Source organism: Lemur catta, chromosome 24, assembly GCF_020740605.2.
Source record: "Lemur catta isolate mLemCat1 chromosome 24, mLemCat1.pri, whole genome shotgun sequence".
In the NCBI taxonomy this organism is placed as follows: Eukaryota; Metazoa; Chordata; class Mammalia; order Primates; family Lemuridae; genus Lemur; species Lemur catta.
In genome coordinates, this window is record NC_059151.1 from 3,788,443 (window position 1) to 3,808,398 (window position 19,956).

Below are 19,956 nucleotides of genomic sequence, written 5' to 3' on the forward strand. Positions count from 1 at the left end.
AGAGAATAATTCAAATGTTTCTAGCATGAAGACAAATATTTAAGATGATGGATATCCAAAGTATACTCATTTGATCTTTACAAATTATATGAATGTATTAAATTATCACATGTACCCCAAAACTATGTGTATATATGTATTATGCATCAATTAAAAATTATTTAAAATTAACAACAACAACAAAAGATTTCACACAGGAGATGAAGTGGGTTGAGTCTTATAGGATAAGGTTTCCCAGGTGGGCTTATGAAGGCAGGACCTACTTTCTGAAAGGAGGCATGGAGACATGATAAGTCATGTTACATTTAGGAAATAATAAATAGTTCGGTATAGTTTGGGAACATGTCGTTTGTGAGGAAACAGCAGAAATGAGAGTGGATTTGTTGACTGGATGGTGAATGAAGAGGCAGAGATCAGACTGTGGGGACTTTATTCCACGAAAAGGAGTTTGGTTGCAAAGACAGGCCAGTGGGCAGCACTGGAGGATGGGAAGCCGAAGGGTGGCCTGATGCAATTAAAATATCATGAAGATCGTCATGGCAACAGTTGCCTGGATTGGGAACTCCGCTCTTTCAAAAGTCAGGTAATAAGTAGTGAGTATCTGATCTAACGTAGTGGCAAGGAGTTTGGAGGGGACCACGATTCAGGTGGTCAGCTTATGGTACCGATAACCAAAACTAGGATTTTACGAAGTAGAATAGATTTTGAAGAAAGGATGACATAGGCAGTTTTAGAAATTTTGAGTTTGAGAATGTTTTGAGACATCCATGTCAAGGAGTCTAATGGGCACTTCGGAAACCAATGCTAAAGATCATAGCAATAGCCCAAATTGAGATACAAAATCTGAGAATAATTGATACGCAGTGAGATTAGATTAGTCCAGCAGAGAAATTGTATCAGGTGAAGTGTAAATAGGGCTAAGGACAGAACCCAGATGGCCCTAAAACTTATGAGAAGGGCATCGTAGGTAGCATAGTCAAGAAAGAGACTGAGAAGGGCATTCTGGGAGGCGAGAATCATGTCACGTGGGAAGTTTCAAGAAGCAGAGTGTGAGTGACAGTTTTAAAAGGAGTAAGAAATAAATTAATACAGAAAATATAAACGTGGCTGTCCGTGATACGGCAATTAGGAAGTTGTTGACTGTAAAAAAAAGACCATTTTAGCAGTGTGACTGGGTCAGAGGTCAAATTACAAAAGGTTAGCAAGTGGATAGAAAGTGATGAAACGGAACCAGAGTTATACTCAACTGGGAATCAAGGAGCAAAGAGGATGAGTAGTTACAGGCTACAGAATCCAAGAAGGGTTGTCTTAGTATTTGTCTATTCACGTTTAAGAAGAATGAAATTTGAATATATTTTATCTGATTACACTCACTCACCTCGCAGGCAGACTCTAGCTGTTGAGTGTATAAATCACAGGTAAAGGAGGACCCTCACCAACCCTGACGGATGTGTAGATTTCTCTCTTGCTCCAGTCGAAACAGCCTCCTACAGGTGTAATAAATCCCCCCGTGTGATTTACATTCTCAAGCCAGGGGAAAGTCACATCCTGGGTGATGTTTTATGACACCATCAATGTACTTTCAGGGGAAGTAAGCATGAAATACCATCGTCACCCAGAAATTCTGAGCATAGTTTTGTCAGGGAGTGTGAAACCTCCCTGGGAATTTAAATGGACATAGCTGGGACTGTTTGTATGACCCATACCACAGAGAATATTCTGGTTAATAATCTACTAATCATTGCGTTCTTTCTTCGTGCTGCTAGTTGGGGACAGCATATAACCTGTGTGCTTTTTTGTTAATTTTGCTATTTGAAGTTTCACTGCTTTCTCAAGGACAATTTTAAATAAAGCAGGTTTTTTTTAAAAATTATTATTATTATTTTTTTTTACCAATAATAATGTTCCTTACAAAGCGCTTTTTTATGCAGGAGGTTAATCTACACCTGTCATTATAAGCCAAAGACATTTGACACAGTCTATTTCCAATGCTGTAGAATGAGGAGTATGCATCTATTATAATTCTTTACTAATTCTTTGCAAGACCAGTTCCACAGCAGAAATCTCATTTTCCCACAGGAATTTCTAATCATATGTACCTATTGTCTCTACAATTTAACTTTCTTACATGTTACACTGCTAGACAGATACCATCATGACATTAAGGAAATTGCACTGGGGGTCAGCAATGCTCACGGAAGTGTCAAAGTTTTTTTTTTTTTTTTTCTCTCTTTTTTTTCTGACCTTCCACTTACGTTTTCTCAGCATAAATCACCCATCTTAGTGTGATGGGAAGAATTGAGGTCAGAAAACTAGTAAGTGGCAGGTTTCTTCCTCCATAATCGTTTTTCAGCCATTGTGTGCACTACATAGTATCATGTGATTGATAACAGAGTGGCTGTGAAATCCCACCGCCGTGAACAAATCTTAGCTCCACCAGTTACTGACTGTGTGACATAGGGCAAGTTACTTGACATTTCTGTTCTTTGAGCTCCTCGTCGATGAAATGGGAGTTGTGGTGGCGCCTACCTGCCAGGGTGCTGAGTTCTAAATAAGAGAAATGCAGGAAAACTGCTTGTAATATGCTTAGCATGAGTAGGTATGCTTAGCTATTGTCACTTTTTAGAGCATAAAAAAAATACATTATTATACTCAGTTTTAGAATTCGATAATATTTTACATTACTAGAAAATGAGGACGCATGGTAATTAAGAGTAAATAAAAAGCAAAATAGAAAACATTTTATTCGGGAATGAGCAAAGCTTTTAAAGCTGAATAAATCTGGATGTTGACTTTCATTCTGCCTCTTGGTGCTGTGTAACCTTGGACAAATTGTTTAACCTCTCTGAGCCCCAGTTTCCTCAGGTATAAATAGGGAGAATGAAAGCTACCTTATTTTGTATTTCTTTTGAAGATTACAGAATATATATCAGAGACTTAGTATATAATACATACTTAATAAAGTTTTTTGCTATGCTTCCTAAACATAATAAATTCTTATTTTTATCATAAAGACAAACCTGCATGTACCAGAAAATGAAAAGGAAACCAAAGTATACATCTAAAGCAAAGCATATCCATTCCTTTCCCACCTTCTTGAATTGTTGGCAAAAAAGAAATCCTGAGAGTTTTAAGAAAAGAAAGTTTGACTGCTATTCCTTATGACATAAAACCCAATCCTGGAAGTTTGGTTCTCATTTGTAGCAGACTCAGAAGTTGAACTGGAACATCTTTAGTAGATTTTCTGCTGGATTTAGATTGGTAAATTTATTTACCAATCAAAAGCAAAAATCTACAGTAAAAAAAAATCACAGATACATAAGATTTATTCTCAAATGTCAACATGTTATTTTTTAAGGGATCTATGAGTGCCTTTTGAAAGGCTATTTACTTAATTTTGACAGGATAGAGTCCAAACGTTGCAGGCAAATAAATATCATGTTTGTTTTCAAAGAACTCCACAGAAAAAGAGTTGATAATCTTCAGCCATAACCAATTTGCAAACTTTTATTATTAAAATACTAGACTATCTCCAAAATCATTATCACCACTGAATGGGTTAGAATTTTATTTTGCTGCAAGTAACAGAAAACCCAGCTAACAGTGGCTTATTATCGTTCTCACACTAAAAACTAGCTCCATGAAGGTGCTGCTGGCATTGGGTCAGTAGTTCAGTGGTCTCAGCCTCAGCACATCTGTTCATCTTTTAGCCTTTCTCTGTCATTGCTGCCTAATGGTCAAAATATGGCTAATTATAAGGAGCGATATCATGTCCAAGTCCAAGACAGGAAAAAGGAGTGATTTACGATTGCAGCTGTCTTTTCTTTCATCAAGAAAATCGAGTCTTCCTAAAGGCTCCAGAAGACTTCTTGGCCGGGGCTACGCCATGTGGCCACCCTACTGCAAGGAAAGTGGGAGAAATATTTCATTGTCTGGCTTCCAAATTGGAGATGCCAAAAGAAAATAGACGTGTGAATGTTTGCTGAGTTAGTGAATGTTGTTTGATACACCATTATCAAGGAACTGCCAGATCTAAAGTCTACAGACTAAGATAAATAGATCTGTTACCTACTCTAATCTTTACTGCCCTTAGAAAACTGCCCTTAGAAAACGCCATTTTCTAATTCTTCTTTATATGCACTTGTATATTGATATTAGGTCACTCAACCTTATTTCCGTGAATTCCCTGAATTCCATCAGGGCTAGATTTGATACCAGGTATAAAATAGTTTTGTTTGTTGTTATCGTTTCTACCTGGACTAAGGATATTGTCTTTGGTAGCAAGTCTTTATTTCTTGGAATGTGATGGGTTTTGCACTACTGAATCCATAAATAAATAAATTTGCAGGCGGGAGGCAAAGCATCTGTTGTTATCCTCACATCCTTAACTTAATGGCTGTTAAATAATTTTCCCAAACATTCTGGAGTCTTACATAATTTCAACATGCAACGCTTATTTTTCTTCCCCTTTCATGAAAGTCATTAGACCGTTAAAACCATTGAGTGATGTTCACTCCGTCTGGGAACATTGACCTCACATTTGCTTTGGCTGTTCTTCCACCCTTTTCTCATAGGTTGATCATTTTTGCCAAGCTATTATACTACCTAATATTTTTAATAATATACCTCATATTTTAGAAGAGCTGTCTCTTAAGCTGTGGGGTACCAAGGATGGAATAGTGTTGGTGTTCAGCCTCAGATGCATATACCAAGGAATACATGCTTTGTAGGTATTTTAAAATCATGACTAAAACTAAAAGTTGGCCTGCTTTTTATTGCCAGCAATTCTAGACAAGGTACATGATAAAATCCTCTCCCTACCAGTGCAAACCACCACCACCCCACCTCACCACATTTAGTATGCACCACTTTGTAACTTTAATTTTTCCCTTTCAAGTAAGTTATTGGCTTCGGGTTTTAAAGAACAAACATTATCTGAAGTCTTTTCTATGGAAGCAAATTCAGGGTTTCCTTTCCCGGTTTTATCACCTTGATTACAATTATAGCATCACAACTTGATTGAAAACAAAAGGGGAAAAGAATAATGAACAGAATTTAAACTAAATGCAAATTGGACTTACATATAAAACTGTAACGAAAGTAGAATTGGACTGTTGTCTCCGGAATATTTCTGCTTTTAAACTTTTGAAAACAATTACTTTCCCAGAAGGAAAAAAATAAATAAAAACCCTAAACTCGTTACCTTTATTACAATGTTTCTTATTTTAAAGTGGATATCTCAAACTCAGTGTTTCTATTTCGGTTTTGGGCTATGCATAGAATACAGGGAAAAGGGACAGCATGAGATGAACCCTTTTCATTTGAAGAATTGTATATAATGAATTTGATCCTGTAATAATGTGAAATACCAAATGTTAAGTCCTTGCTAGCATTCCAATCTTTGTTTTTCTGTTATACTGAGATTTAAAAGAAAACAAAGTGGGTGAGATAAATTTCTCAAATGCACGGTAATCCTTTATTTTTCTAGGCATCTTTGGGCAGAAACTGGAAGACACTGTCCGCTATGAGAAGAGATATGGGAACCGTCTGGCCCCAATGTTGGTGGAGCAGTGCGTGGACTTTATCCGACAAAGGGGGCTGAAGGAAGAGGGTCTCTTTCGACTGCCCGGCCAGGCTAACCTTGTTAAAGAGCTGCAGGATGCCTTTGACTGTGGGGAGAAGCCATCGTTTGACAGGTAGGTGTCAACATTTTGTTAACCATCTTCACTAAGGAGCTGACCTTAAAGGATACCATGAGTTGAGGTGGCATAACCTTGATCGCTGTGGCAACAGTTTAGAACGTGGGTTATTTGGGCACATGACTTTGGATTGTTTTTATTAAGTTGCAAAGTCAAAAATTTGGCACTTTGTATCTTTCTCTTCCATACTTTTTTCTTCATCTGAAAACATTCTTATTTGTTCTTGTCTTTTGGTACTAAATTAAAACTGTAGTAAACAGATATGCCAATCTCTTCTAAAAAGAAGAGAGTAACCTATTTGTGGCAGAATGTAATTGTGAACTACACCGGTAGGGAAAAGAAAATGGATCATTTCCCAAGGCATGGTGAGATTATTTTCTGAAACCCGTCCAAGTAGAGTGTTCTGTCTCTACCCACTTCTTTGGCTAATTGGCTGAGCTTGATATTTCCCGTGGTCAAACCCTAGCTCAGGTTTCAGTTTTTGGGATGCAGAGACAAGCTACCTGGGAACATTCATTAGTTCAAGTTTGTCTCACCAACGTTCACCAGCAAAATGATAAACATACAGCTTGTGCATAATGATTTGAACAGATATTAAGAAGTAAAGCAGAGTATCAACATTTTTCATTGTGACCATGTCAAAGAGTAAGAATGAATGAATATTTTTCTCTGTCCCCTATTAGAATATTAGTTTATTCTGATAATGCTTGTTTCTCATGAGTCAATAGGATTTATTCTTTAAATCAATAAAAAATTCGTCTTTAATTGTTAAAATATATTCATTAAAATCTGGAAAGAAATTCCCACAGGTATTCTGCAAAGATAATCTCTAGTCATTGACATTGTACCTCTAAGAGTAAGCCATGAAATTTGATTTTTAAAGAAACTTTTTCTCATAACATCTATAAATGTTTAAAATTTTAACAGTATAAAGTGTTATTAAAATTTAATTTGAATATTAAGATTACATTTTATATTATAGTATTTTGTATACAATTTTGAATATAGAAAAATATAAGAAGGAAAGATAAATATTTCAAAATTCAACAATCCTGAGAATTCTTACTATAGATAGAATATAAATAAGTAGATATGTAAAAACTTAGATATATCAATACAACACAAAACAGATATGTGTGTATATATACACACAAAGTATTAGAATCATACAATCTTTACATCTTGCCTGTTCTCTTAAACATTATATCATTGAACACTTTCCTATGTCATTAAGTACTTTTCACGAACATAGTCCCAACGACTATATAATAATTTATCATATTAGCATGTTGCTGTTCTTAATTCTCCCTCTCTTGTTCTCAGTGTTTTGCATGTATCAGTCCTCTGCTGAAAAGCATCCGTGTTTAGAAATCTGCCTGTGTTTCTGAAGCAATGGATCCATTTGGGGTTTGGAAGATAATATTTCACATTTCAATAGGCAGGAGTATGTTGTCCTGTGGGAGAAAAAAAGAAAAGGCGGTTTGAGAAAAAGGCATTTGGAAAATACATTGTTTGAATTTCGAGCAGTTGCGAGTACGTGCACCACCTTTTATTAAACCACATACTTTCTGCTCTCAGAATAGTATTCCGAATGCAATTTTTCCTGTTCTAAAGTTCACGTTTGAGACTTTTATATATGCACGACTCATCATTCCTACAGGTATGACATATTCCCACAGACTCCTTGGCCAAAGTGAATTTTGTGAGAAAGGGCATTCTCATTGATCTCAAAGAATTTGTCTTTCATCGGTTCCTGTCAACTGTAAAATACCAACCAAAACAAACCAAAAGACACCAGATATCACAGACCCTAACCATTCTTGTCTTTATTCTTTCTACTTAGGAATGACAAAAAAAATTAAAATATAATATTTTATATTAAACTCCCCAATTTTAGGGGCACAGAAATGAAGTATGGAATGTGTAAAATCTGATTGGAAACTGAGAGTTATTTTGTTTCCGGAGCTCTCCAGATGGTATCAGCTGTTAATGAAGACACATTTTGGAAGCCTTGGGAAGGTGGGGTCAAGAATGGCTGTGTCAATGTTGCCATCGTAGCATTAACTGCTGGCAACAGAATAACTATGCACTTGCAACACAGTGGCCAGGAGCAAGCAGAGAGGCTTCTCGAAGCCAGGGATTTTGCACGTTCTAGCCAAGAATCCCCAAAACAGCTGCCGGGCGAGGTGCCCCAGCTGCCCACCCACGCACTCAGTGTGGCTTCCCTCAGCCTCCTTTTCCTCTCCTCCCCTTTCATTTATTTTTTTAAAATTTGTTTTGGTGACTAAATAAACTGCAGATCTTCAGAGATGAAATGAAAAAAAAAAAAATAAAAGCCTAAAGTTTAGAAGGCAGAAAAGCCAAACCTATTAATATTTTAATTTAATCCTCTGGGAAGTAATTCAGCTCTGGGCATTACTGATCCAAGTTATGAAAAATGAACTTGAAAGTGGGGAGCACCACAGACCGAGGAGAGATTCTCAAATATTGGTTTATATGAGTGACTTAGGGGAGTATCTTAAGATGCAGATGCCCAGAGCTCACTCACTCTCATTCTGATCTAAAAGGTTGGGGAATGCCTAAGAATCTGCACTGTAAACAAATCACCAGATAATGCTAATATGCATGGTCCTAAAACCATAACTTGGGAAAGACTTTCTAGACTCTCAGCCGCAGGAGTGTGGGGTACAGGGACATTACTCATTAGAAGTGATGAGCCTCCATCTTCCCATCAATGAAATGGGGGGAAGGAGAATCCACCTCACAGTATTGGGAGCAATGTATTAGTTCTCACCAGGCCAGCAAGTCTTATGCTAGTGAATTATTTGGGGGGCATATAGAGTTGATGTGTAAAATACAACATTTTCTACCTGCTGAAAAGGGCATGAAATTTCAGGACAGCCTGAATGGTACATCCCTGCACATTTGTGCTTTGATCCATGTAAAAGCAGAAACAGTGAAGAATTCAGTAGCAGACTTTACGGTTACCACAGTTACGGAGCCTTAGTATCGTAGTGTGAATAAAAGATCTAAGGGCAGGGCTTTGAGGGAGGGAAGTGCAGAAAGCAAGTGGTAGCTTGAGGGCATGTGGATGGGTACAGGGAGGAATTTGTGTCTCTAAATGGCTGGAAAAGCAAAGAACAGACTCCCAGGAGTTTGTCTAAGGCAAGCCCTGAGTGTGTAGGTGGTGAACTGGCTTCCTTTTCTCAGCAGCCTCAATGAATCTCTGAAGTCAAGACAGGGTCCAGCTCGCCAAAGTCCTGATGGTGACTCTTAATGTTCCTATTTTTTAATGCAGTCCTTAGAGGTAGGATGGTGTGACAAGATGTGGTAACCATCGTCTGAGTATTTCTCAAACTTCTGTCATTCACAGACTATCATGATTTTAGCTGTATCTGTGTAACACCTGTCCTAGGTTTCTTGATATTTTTCTTTAAATGTAGTCAATGTTTTCTTTATCAATTTTGTAGTAAAAGGAAGCTTATGTCATTATTGTTAGTGGAAAACCAGCACCACTTTCACAAATGCAAGGGTGAATGTGACATAAATTCAACGACAACAAAAGCACATTATTAAATGTCCCCGGATACAGCTGCTTTCCGACGATCCTAACCCTAAGGCCGCCTGTTTATTTGAGGGAAGTGAAGATTGGCAAGGGCTGGGGCCACTTGAGCAGATCTCTTATTCTCAACTGGTGCTTCCTCTTTGATGTAATCAGGAGGATTGAAAAAGAATCAAAACAAACAAACAAACAAAAAACCCTAGTGTTCCTACTATGTGATTTCATGTCAATGCCCTATTTTCATGGTACCTTAAATTACTTGGAATAACCCACACTTTGGGAAATACAGTGAGGTCATCTTGCCCTTGAAAGCTTGCCTTCTTATCTAGTTTGAACGCTGGGTGTAACCTAATGAGGGTTCCGTGAAATCCCCTATAAACATACCAATGTCTGAAAAACTAATGGGCTTTAAGGGAAAATACCTAGTGTGTGGAAAATACTCACACAAATGGATCTCAACTAAATATATTATGTGGCACAGGTTGTAAGCTGGCAATCTGTCATGTTTCTTTGTTTCACTCTGTGACGTATCTAAAAAGCCTGTGCATCTGAAGTCAGGAACGTGAGCTTTGCTTTCCTTTCAGTTCATCTTTGCAGAATTTGGGCTTCTTTCCACGGAAACCCACTAGGGTTATAAATAAAAATACCCAGTTAACCAAGAAGCTTTTCAGTATTTGGCGTATCTGTCAGTTTGCGTTTGTCTCCTTATTTGCAACGATGCAGTGTGGAAGTTAAAAGTTCAGGTTTTGGTGGCAGACAGATACGGAACTAAATCTGAGGCCCACCATTTACTGCCAGTGTTAACGAACTGGAGCCAGTTGCTTGACTTTTCAAAACTAGTTTCCTCATATAAAGTAAAAATAGTAATGTCTAATCTCACGGGGTGGCATTTGAAAATAGAACAAAAACACCAGGAATAAATAGTGAGTGAAATGGCACAGGCCCTGGCAGGTAGTAGGAAGTTTTTATTGTCATTATAAATACGATGATGATGATAGTGACAATTCTGACTGACATTTTACATGGTAAGGAAAAGTAATATGCTTGAATTCATAGGGTACAGAGGCCAACTCTTTACCATGAACTCTTCAGTGTTTTAAATGAAGGAAGTCTTCGCTTCTGTTTTGAAATCTCCATGGTAATTCCTACTGAGAGAAATAAGATACCTATAAGGTTTTATGTTCTAAAAGTGTATTTTTGTGTGCTTTTTAACTCAGATTGTAAATTTTCTTGCATGAAAGTGCATCCCTTAAAGTCATATGTTTTTTGAAATAGAGTCATATTTTATATATCATGTAATTCACCCATTTCAAGGTGCAATTCAATGATTTTTTTAAAATTTACCAAGTCATGCAACCATTACCATAAATCAGTTTTAGAACATTTTCTTCACCCCAATAATATTCCTGATACTCATTTGCTGTTAGGGCAGCCACCGATCTAATCTCTGTTTCAATAGATTTTCGCTTTTCTGGACATTTTATATAAATGGAATCATTCAGTATCCTCTTGCATCTGATTTCTCTTGCATAGCGTAATGTTTTTGAGGTTTGTCCATGTCATAACATATATCACTAGCTTGTTCCTTTTTATTGAAAAGTAGAATTTCATTTTGTGGAGACACAACATTCTGTTTATTTATTCATCGGTCAGTAGACATTTATGTTGTTTCCACTCGTTGGCTGTTATGAATAATGCTTCTGTGAATCTTCATGTACATGTTTCTGTATAGAGATATATTTTCATTTCTCTTGGGTATATAACTAGAAGTGGAATTACTCGGTCGTATCTATGTTTGACATTTGAGGAACTGTTAAACTGTTTTCCAAAACGGCTGTACCATTTTATATTTCCACCAATAACGTATGAGTGTTCCAATTTTTTATTTTAGTCATTCTAGTAAGTGTGAAATGGTTTCTCATTTTAGTTTTAATATGCAATTCCCAAATGACTGGTAATGTGGAACATCTTTTCATGTGTTTATGAGCCATTCATATATGCTCTGTAGAAGGTATATGGTTTTAAAATGTTTGATTTTTTTATCATCTTGATAATTCATGGCAAGGAAATGGTTAAAAAGTCTCTAAGGCACCAATAATAATATTGTGGGAATATCTGTGAAGAATGTCATTGGTCTTTTGATGGGGATTGCGTTGAATCTGTAGATTGCTTTTGGTAGTACAGACATTTTAATGATATTGATGCTTCCAATGCATGAGCATGGAATATCCTTTCATTTTTTGTGTGTGTCCTCTTCAATATCTTTCATCCATGTTCTGTAATTTTCACTGTAGAGATCTTTCACTTCTTTGGTTAAATTTATTCCTAGGTATTTTTATTTTATTTGTAGCTATTGTAAATAGGATTGCTTTTGTGGTTTCTTTTTCAGATTGCTTGCTGTTGGCATTTAATATGCCACTGATTTTTGTATGTTGACTTTATATCCTACGGTTTTACTGAATTTGTTTATCAGTTGTAATAATTTTATTGTGGAGTCCTTAGGTTTCTTTAGGTATAAGATCATATGGTCTGCAAACAAGGATAATTTGACTTCTTCCTTTCCAATTTGGATGCCCTTTCTTGCTGTCTTTTGTCTGACTGATCTAGGTTGAACTTCAAGTACTATGCTGAATATCTGGGGTGAAAGTGGGAATCTTTGTCTTTGTTCCAGATCTTTGGTTTTGTACAAAATTCAGTGGTGACACTCATGTAACTGTACAATAAGCTGTGACAGGTTAACCAGATTCAAGTTTCATTGCCAAAAGTGTGCCAGTATTGACAGATACATAAAAAGTAAGTTTGAACAGAACCAGAATTTTTAAAAATGTCTTTAATTTAGTTTGGAGCTGCTTAATACCTTTGGATTTGCTTTTCTTTGTCTTGGTGAACTCAGTGGACAGAGCAGAGTGTTGAATAAGCAAGACAGTTTGGTGGCGGAATTCATCTTGGTAGTGCTGCTGAATGTTTTCAGTCTCATATATGTTCTCCCTGGCGTCTGATGGATAGAACACTATTTTTTTTAATTCTAAGCGAATTTTAGGTCATCTCATTGTGCTTGTTGTAGATAAGTTCACAATATCTTTAATAACTTCCTGTGTGAGTGCATTGAAAATTCATTCTATTCAGTTAAATCAGGGGATTATATTTTCTTCTGTGCATAGCATGTGCAAAAATCCCATTTCTAATTTTGAGGCTTAAACCTTACAAGGCTTTATCTCTGTGGTATTATACTTGTAATTTTGGTGGCATTTAGCTTTATCAGTGTACCCAAGTATGTTTATTAGGAAAGGCGGACTGGGGTTAGAGGATTCTAGAATTGGGTAGCAGTGTCGACCAAAAACAGTTCAGAATGCTCTGTCTCACCACATGTGCAGGTTATGTTTATAGTCAGAGAAAAGGAAGTGACATACAGAAACCGGAAGCGAAGTACAGAGACAGCTCAATTGGTTACAGTGTGTGTGTGGGGGGGGATCTTATTTGGACATAATTTGAACAGCTGAAGGCCTGTGATTGGCTGAGGCTCAGCTATTTGTTCCCAAGTTAGGTTTTCAGTTTGTTTAGGTACAGAGGCCTCCTTGGACCAATTTTAGTTTGATGTAACATACCAAAAGAGCATGACTGTAATGCTCAGTGATTAACCAAAAAGAATTTTGCAGGTTCCTGTCCGGCTACCCCGACTGAGGTTAATAACAGAACCTACTCACGGGCCTGCAGTGAGAGCCCTCACGTGTGTAGACGTGTTGTTGTTGTTATTAACCAGGTGAGGGATCTTGATTCTCCATTGTGTGTAGACTTTTGCCACAATGCAGTCAATTCACTTCACTTCGTTAAAGACTGAGTTACATTTCTCTGAGGCAAAGATGGCATGTTCTTTTAGGTAGTTTGGGCAATTAACACATAATATTGGCATCTAATTAATTAGATGCACATATTGAAGTAAACACTAATTAAACAAAGTAGTGGATTTTCAATAAGAGATCCAAGTCTGGCGAGTAAGATGCATAAGATTGCAATTTTGTAGAGTAAATACATGGATTTTTTCAGAGAAACAACAGCCTTCCCCATTGCAGTCTGTAGCCCGCCGGCAGTCAGGGCAGATTGACCATGAGCCTCTTGAGGTGGATCAGAACCGGAAAGACATGTTGGAGTCTGTCCAGAAGTGATTCTTTTCTTCCATTTAAGCAGAAAGGACAAAGCCGAAAATGAAAAGGCTGGTAAATGCAGAAGCCTCTATTTCTACAAAGTAACCTAAGTTTAATAAAGCCCCAAAAAGGAGTCATAAATTTTTAAGCGTTAGCCTTTAAGCAAAAATTTAACAACCTTTGTTAATTGAAAAAAGAAAGACAATAGATTTGATCATTTTTTCTTCATCGTTTCTGTATAATTGACTGTGTGCGTATATACTATAATGCTAGCAAGCTAATGTACCGCTTCAGGGAAGGAATAAAATCATCATCTCACTCCACCTTTCTTACCTTGATTCATAGCTCAAATATTTCTATTCTTGGAACATTACTGCGGCTTTGGTGCTAAGAAAATTGCTAGCAGAGGAAGAATGATTCTGCAGCCATTCATCCTTCTCAATTTTTGCACCGTCCCATTGTCTAACTTTGCAATCCCGCCATCTAGTGTTCAAATGTTCTCAATACTGCAGCATATAAAACGCTTCCGTTCATTAAAAGCAAAATAATATGGGAAGTTAACAAGCGAGTTACCTTAAAAAACGCTCTCTTGGGGAGAGTCAATGTAATGCATAGATCGCCAATGAAATTCTAAAACATATTTCTTGTTCAATATGTTTCATTGTCTCATTTATTTCATTTATTCATAAATATTTGACATGTCCTATTTATATAATCCTACAAATTATACATGACATACTGCGCATATTGAAATATATACTTATTTATTTTACATTTTTATTTTTATATTCTTCTGTCTCTGTACTTAGCTATAACTAACAAAATTGTCATTGACTCTGAAGACAAACCAACCCAACCCAGTTGTGATGGTGGATTGGATTAGAGTAGAATCAAAAGGTGGAAATGGTTGGAATGTTTGATTACACTGCAAATCCCACCCCAGGCTGTGGTTTTGTTACCACTCGTGACCGTACTTCAAGGGTCAGATGTTTGACTATACAAGAAAAACAGAGAGCTTTGATACACATGAAATAGAATGATTTGCCAAAAAACAAACAAACAACAACAACAACAACAAAATAGTGTCTTCATTGTCTTGCCATTGGGATTATTTTAGGTCTCTCTTTAAAAAACACTGGAAATTATTTTTAGGAATTAATGAGATGCGTTGCAGTTTTCAAGATGTCCTGGAGACGTGATTTTTATTTTCTTTATAAGCCTTTAAAATGGCCTCTTCTATATAGTCTATCAGTGCAAAATTTTAAAAAGAAAACTGTATTTATTGAATTACCAAAAGAATACATGTAATTAGTTAAAATAAGCTGTGTCAGATCATCTCCATCATTTAAACATCTGCAGAATAGCTGACAACATGCCTGTTCTGGACTCCAACTCCAAGATGGAAAACCTCAGCCCTTGCCCAGAGGAGATGCTGCCTCCTGGTCAGACGTTATCACTCCCCCTCCGGGCTTTGACCTTCCCAGCTTTTTGTCAGTTCTTCAGGGACACAAGGCTTCCCCCGACTTCAGGCTCTGTTTTCCCACCTTGCTTTAATCAGGAATGCCTTCTGCCCTTATATACCTTTCAGATCTTGGCGACAGCATCCTTTGCTCAGGGAAGCCCTGCGAACCCTAGATTAGTCCTTTCTTGGAATTAGATGGCACTCAATAATTTTCCTTATTACCACTCACCAAACTTTGTAATTATCCGCTTGTATTATTGTCAGCTTAATGTCTGCTGCCCCTGCTAGATTACAAGTTTTGAGCAGGGTAAAAAAAAAAAAACAAAAAACAAAAACCTGTATTATTCTAAACAATCCCTGAGGTTCTAGCCATTGTATTTTCTTTACTACCCAACACAGAGTATGTGTGCAGTAAATGCTTGATGAAATCAACCCGTGAGCCCAGAATTGAGCACTGGGAAGCCCACTGTTCCCGTGCATCTCCTTTTGTAAAGTGGACTCTGCTTCCATGCCACCGTTGGAATAAGAGAATGTTCTCCGAAGCAGGCAGTCCCCAGGCCTGCATCCCAACTTCCCAAGAGTTCCCCGACTCACTGACCACCACCCTTCCCGATTCGTGGGAATTCACAGCCCTTGCAGGCTTCTGCTGCTTCTCCCCTGAAACACAAAAACAAAACCACCTTCCCCCAAAGATCACTCTTCTTGTCTTGACTGTCATACATCTTCCTGGGTAAACAGGGAATCAGGGAATAGAGAGGACAAAATGTAAATAAATATTTCAGTAAATTACCCTGCCACTCTGATATTCAGCAGAGGATAAAAATAAATTATGCACGTTATATAAAGGACGTGCGTTCATTGTTTATTTTCACAGCACTTCCCTTCTCTTTCTGGAAGACTCTAAGGATTCCCAACTTTCTTAGAAATTCAGACAAGACATTACGCTGAGGATCAGTCATCTCCACAATGAGCTTTGCTTTGAAAGAGACAGAATGTCATACTAAGCTTCAAGTATCTGTAACCGGTCACCTCTATCCTCTCAAAAATGAGCCAAACATTACGAGAGAGAGTGAGGATTCAGAAGCAATTAATGTTGACATTGAATACACACATAGGCAGATTTGGCATTATTTTGGAAATTGCATTATCGTGTATATTAAGGTCTGGTATATTCTCCTTGTTCTCCAAAATTAACACTTTGCTTACCGTCAAATGCACACAGAAGAAAAATGCTTGAATTCTAAAACCACACTGAGGATTCTATACCCTTCTCCTCCCCAACTACGGTGGTTTATCTAACAGGTACTACGTAAGTGAGCGCTTCTTGGCAACTGCATTGACCCATTCCATTGCCAACACGGATGGAATTCTGACTCTTAAACCTGTATTTGATGAAAAAATGAATAAAATGGTATGAAGTTCACTCCAAAGAATATCTTCACACTTCTCTCTCCGCAGCAACACTGATGTACACACCGTGGCATCGCTTCTGAAATTGTATCTCCGGGAACTTCCAGAACCCGTTATTCCTTACGCCAAGTATGAAGATTTTTTGGCATGTGCCAAGCTGCTGAGCAAGGAGGAGGAGGCAGTAAGTTGCTGCATTTACTTCCATATAAGCTTTTGTTTGAGGTTTTTGCCCGTGTTCTTCCTCTTTATTTTGCAAATTTCCTTTTGCTCTGTCCTCGGATCGTTTTCCACTGTTCTGGGTATCGACGTCACACGCCTTGAGAGTTTCCATACATCCCTCAACTACTATTTTTGATCCCTTCTTTGACCAAAAAGAAGAGTCTGGCAGAGCACATGCAGCCACCACTCCCTGCCACTTTGCTCCCCCGAATGGTCCAATGTGGTGCTGTGTCAGGCCACGCGTTACGTACGGAGTGGGTGGCTTGTTTCATAATCCCCTTCTTATTGTGTGCCCCCCAAATCCCCTCAAACGATGGCCTGTGTACCCAATCCTACCTAGTGCCTGCTTTTTTAAAACAGCTTTACTGAAATACAATTCATATACCATGTAATCGCCCATTAAAAGTGTGAAATGTGGTGCCTTTTGGTTTATTCTCAGAGTTGTGCAACCATCATCAAAATTTAATGTTAGTATAATTATAATGTTTTCGTTACTTCAAAGCAAACCCCATACCCCTTCCCTTTCTCCTTTTTCCCCAGCTCTTGGCAACTGCTGTTCTGTTTTCTATCTCTATAGATTTGCTTGTTCTGGACATTTCATATAAATGGAATAATTTAATATATTGTTTTTTGTGACTGTCTTTTTTCACTGTTTTCGAGGTTCATCCATGCTGTTTCAGTATTTCATCCTTTTATTTCCAAATTATGTTTCATTAACCAAACAGAACATTTGTTTTGTGTCCATTGTTTGGCTGTTATGACCAATGCTGCTATGAACACCCATGTGCAAAGTTTTGCCTGGACATACGCTTTCATTTTTGTTGCACATATACCTAAAAGGTAGAATTACAGGGCCATATGTAACTCTATATTTACCAAAAAAGACTCCATCATTTTAAATTCCTACCAGCAATGTATAAAAGTTCCAATTTCTCCACATCTTTTCCATCACTTGTTACCTGTCTTTTTTGTCTCAGCCATCCTGATGTGAGTGAAGTGGCATCTCATTGAGGTTCAATGGCATTTCCCTGATGGCTAATGATGAACATCTTTTCATGTACTTATTGACTATGAGTGTATTTTCTTTGGAGAAATATCTATTCAGCTCATTTCCCATTTTAATTGTGTTGTCTTACTGAGTTGAAAGAGTTTATATAGTTTCCATGCAAGTTCCTTATCAGATTTACGATTTGCAAATATTTACCACATTCTGTGGGTTGTCTCTTCATTTTCCTGATTGTGAAGCACAAATTTCTTTTTAATTTTGATGAAGTCCAATTTATCTGTTTTTCTTTTGTAACTTGTGCTTTTAGTGTCATAACCTAAGAAGCCTTTGCTTAACTCACAGTCATAAAGAATTTACTCCTATATTTTCTTGTCAGGCTTTTATAGCTTCAACTCTTCCATTTGGGTCTATGATCCATTTTGAGTGAATTTTTGTTTATGGTGTGAAGAAAGGACCAAATTCATTCTTTTGCATGTGGATAACCAGTTGTCCAGCATCATTTGTTAAAAGACTATCTTTCCCCCATTAGATTTTTTTTAGTACTCATGTCAAAAACTGCTTCCTATGTTTGTAAATGAAGTTTTATTCTGTTTGTTACATAATATCACCTGTGGCTACTTTTGCATCATGACCGAAGAGGCGAGTAGCTGAGACAGACTGTACATCCCATAAAGCCTAAAATGTTTACTGTCTGGACATTTACAGGGAGAAGAAGAAATCAGATGATATTATCCATGGGCTTTTTTTGGCCATTGACATTTTACAGGAAGTTCTACAATGAGAAGGACCAAAGAAATTAGTCCCTTGTGAAATTTCCAGAAAGATCAGGCTTTCTAACCATCCTCCCTCCCCAAATGATGGATTATAGACATGAGTAGTCCCGAGGGACTTATTTGTCATAGACATATGTTTGTCTAGGATCTGGGCATACTAAACATGGGAAGGACCCTCACTACATCCAGGCTAATTTCTTGTTTCTAATTACCTTATTATAAATGAGGCTCTCTTCCCTTGTCGGTCAATTTTGAGAAAATATTAAAAATGATAAACAGCTTCATTTAAATCTGTTTCTCCACAAATAGTACTTGGAGAGATATTCGAAATGCTTGTACGTCTTTGAAAATATTTCTTAAATGCTCACCAGGATGGTGGACAGTGTTCAGGGCAGGATCCTTCACTGATAATATGTGAAACTAATTTTTTTAAAAAACGCTATGGTCATTTCCCACTTGCTTTAATTCCAAGGCCAACACACAGAAAGAAGTAACATTTATTTTCTTCTTTGTCCTCAGGGTGTTAAGGAATTAGCAAAGCAGGTGAAGAGTTTGCCAGTGGTCAATTACAACCTCCTCAAGTATATTTGCAGGTAAGAAATGTCCCAAAGACAAAGCTAAACAAAAGGAGACTATATTTAGCCTGACACTAATTTATGTTTGACAATGAATGAAATCACTTAACTGCTGTGAGCTCCACTGTTGGCCTCTATACAATTCAGGGATTAGACAAGGTGATCTGAAAGGTGTCTTCGAGCACTAAAATTGCTTGATTCTGTAATTTGATGTTTCTGAAATCTCTCTTGCCTCTACACATTAATGGTTTATTGTTTTAAATTTCGATCAAAGTCGTTTGTACCATTTAGGGAGTGGCACTGTGTAGGCAAAGGACCCTGTACGTTGGCATGAGAAAGACTCCATGGGAGCTTGGCTTCCACTGCTGACTACTTACCTGTCGTTAAGTAATTTTCTTATTCTTTCTGAGTCTCAGGGTCCTAACAGGTAAATGGTAATGAAAACACATATTTCACACAGTTGTTTTAAAAATTATATTTTCAATGATTAATATATAGTAAGCGTTCAGTAAATATTATTTCATTTCCATTTGTCTCTCACCTCAAGACTCAGTGAAAGACATTTGTAATTAAATCCTGTTAAAAAAATAATTGTGTCTGATAAAACTCTCTTTCAGTTACCACGTTTAACTCATGGGATGTGCCATGTCTGTGCCCCTGTTTAAGAAACCAAAGCTGTAAAATTGAAACTTATATTAAATAGAGATTGAGGATTGGCAGTACAAGTCACTTCCAGGTGTCTTAAATGATAACTTGCCAGTCCATTTTAAAATAAAATTCAAAGTTTTAATTCGGTACAGACATCACTTATATATGCTTTTGGTGTCCTGATTAGATAAGTGTTCAGCAAACTAGGCACGATGCAAGTTTAAGATTTAATGCTACACACTGTGGAGTTCATTGTCAAAGTAGCTGAGTAGGAATTCTAAAACCTCTGGTGATGGTTATAGTTATACTTAGAAGCAAACAGGACCTTGAGTTTCAGAATATGAAAAAGCAAGAAATCGCGTCACTGACAGAAGAGACTTATTGACATGTTAGGCTTTAATCCCAAGATTTTTGAATGTAGTAGATGAGAAAGGTTACAGTCTCCTGAAGTAAAAGGGAT

The 19,956-nt window shown here is 37.3% G+C and overlaps 1 protein-coding gene across 5 annotated transcripts in view; it reads left to right on the forward strand.

Moving 5' to 3' along the window:
- ARHGAP24 (Rho GTPase activating protein 24) overlaps window positions 1-19,956 on the forward strand; it is a 289,475-nt gene that overhangs the window by 259,034 nt on the left and 10,485 nt on the right. For all 5 annotated transcript variants that reach the window (XM_045536754.1, XM_045536757.1, XM_045536756.1 and 2 more), the window contains 3 exons: window positions 5,489-5,696; window positions 16,324-16,456; window positions 18,793-18,866. In XM_045536754.1, coding sequence (XP_045392710.1) covers window positions 5,489-5,696; window positions 16,324-16,456; window positions 18,793-18,866 — 415 coding nt within the window. The remainder of the gene's footprint in view (window positions 1-5,488; window positions 5,697-16,323; window positions 16,457-18,792; window positions 18,867-19,956) is intronic.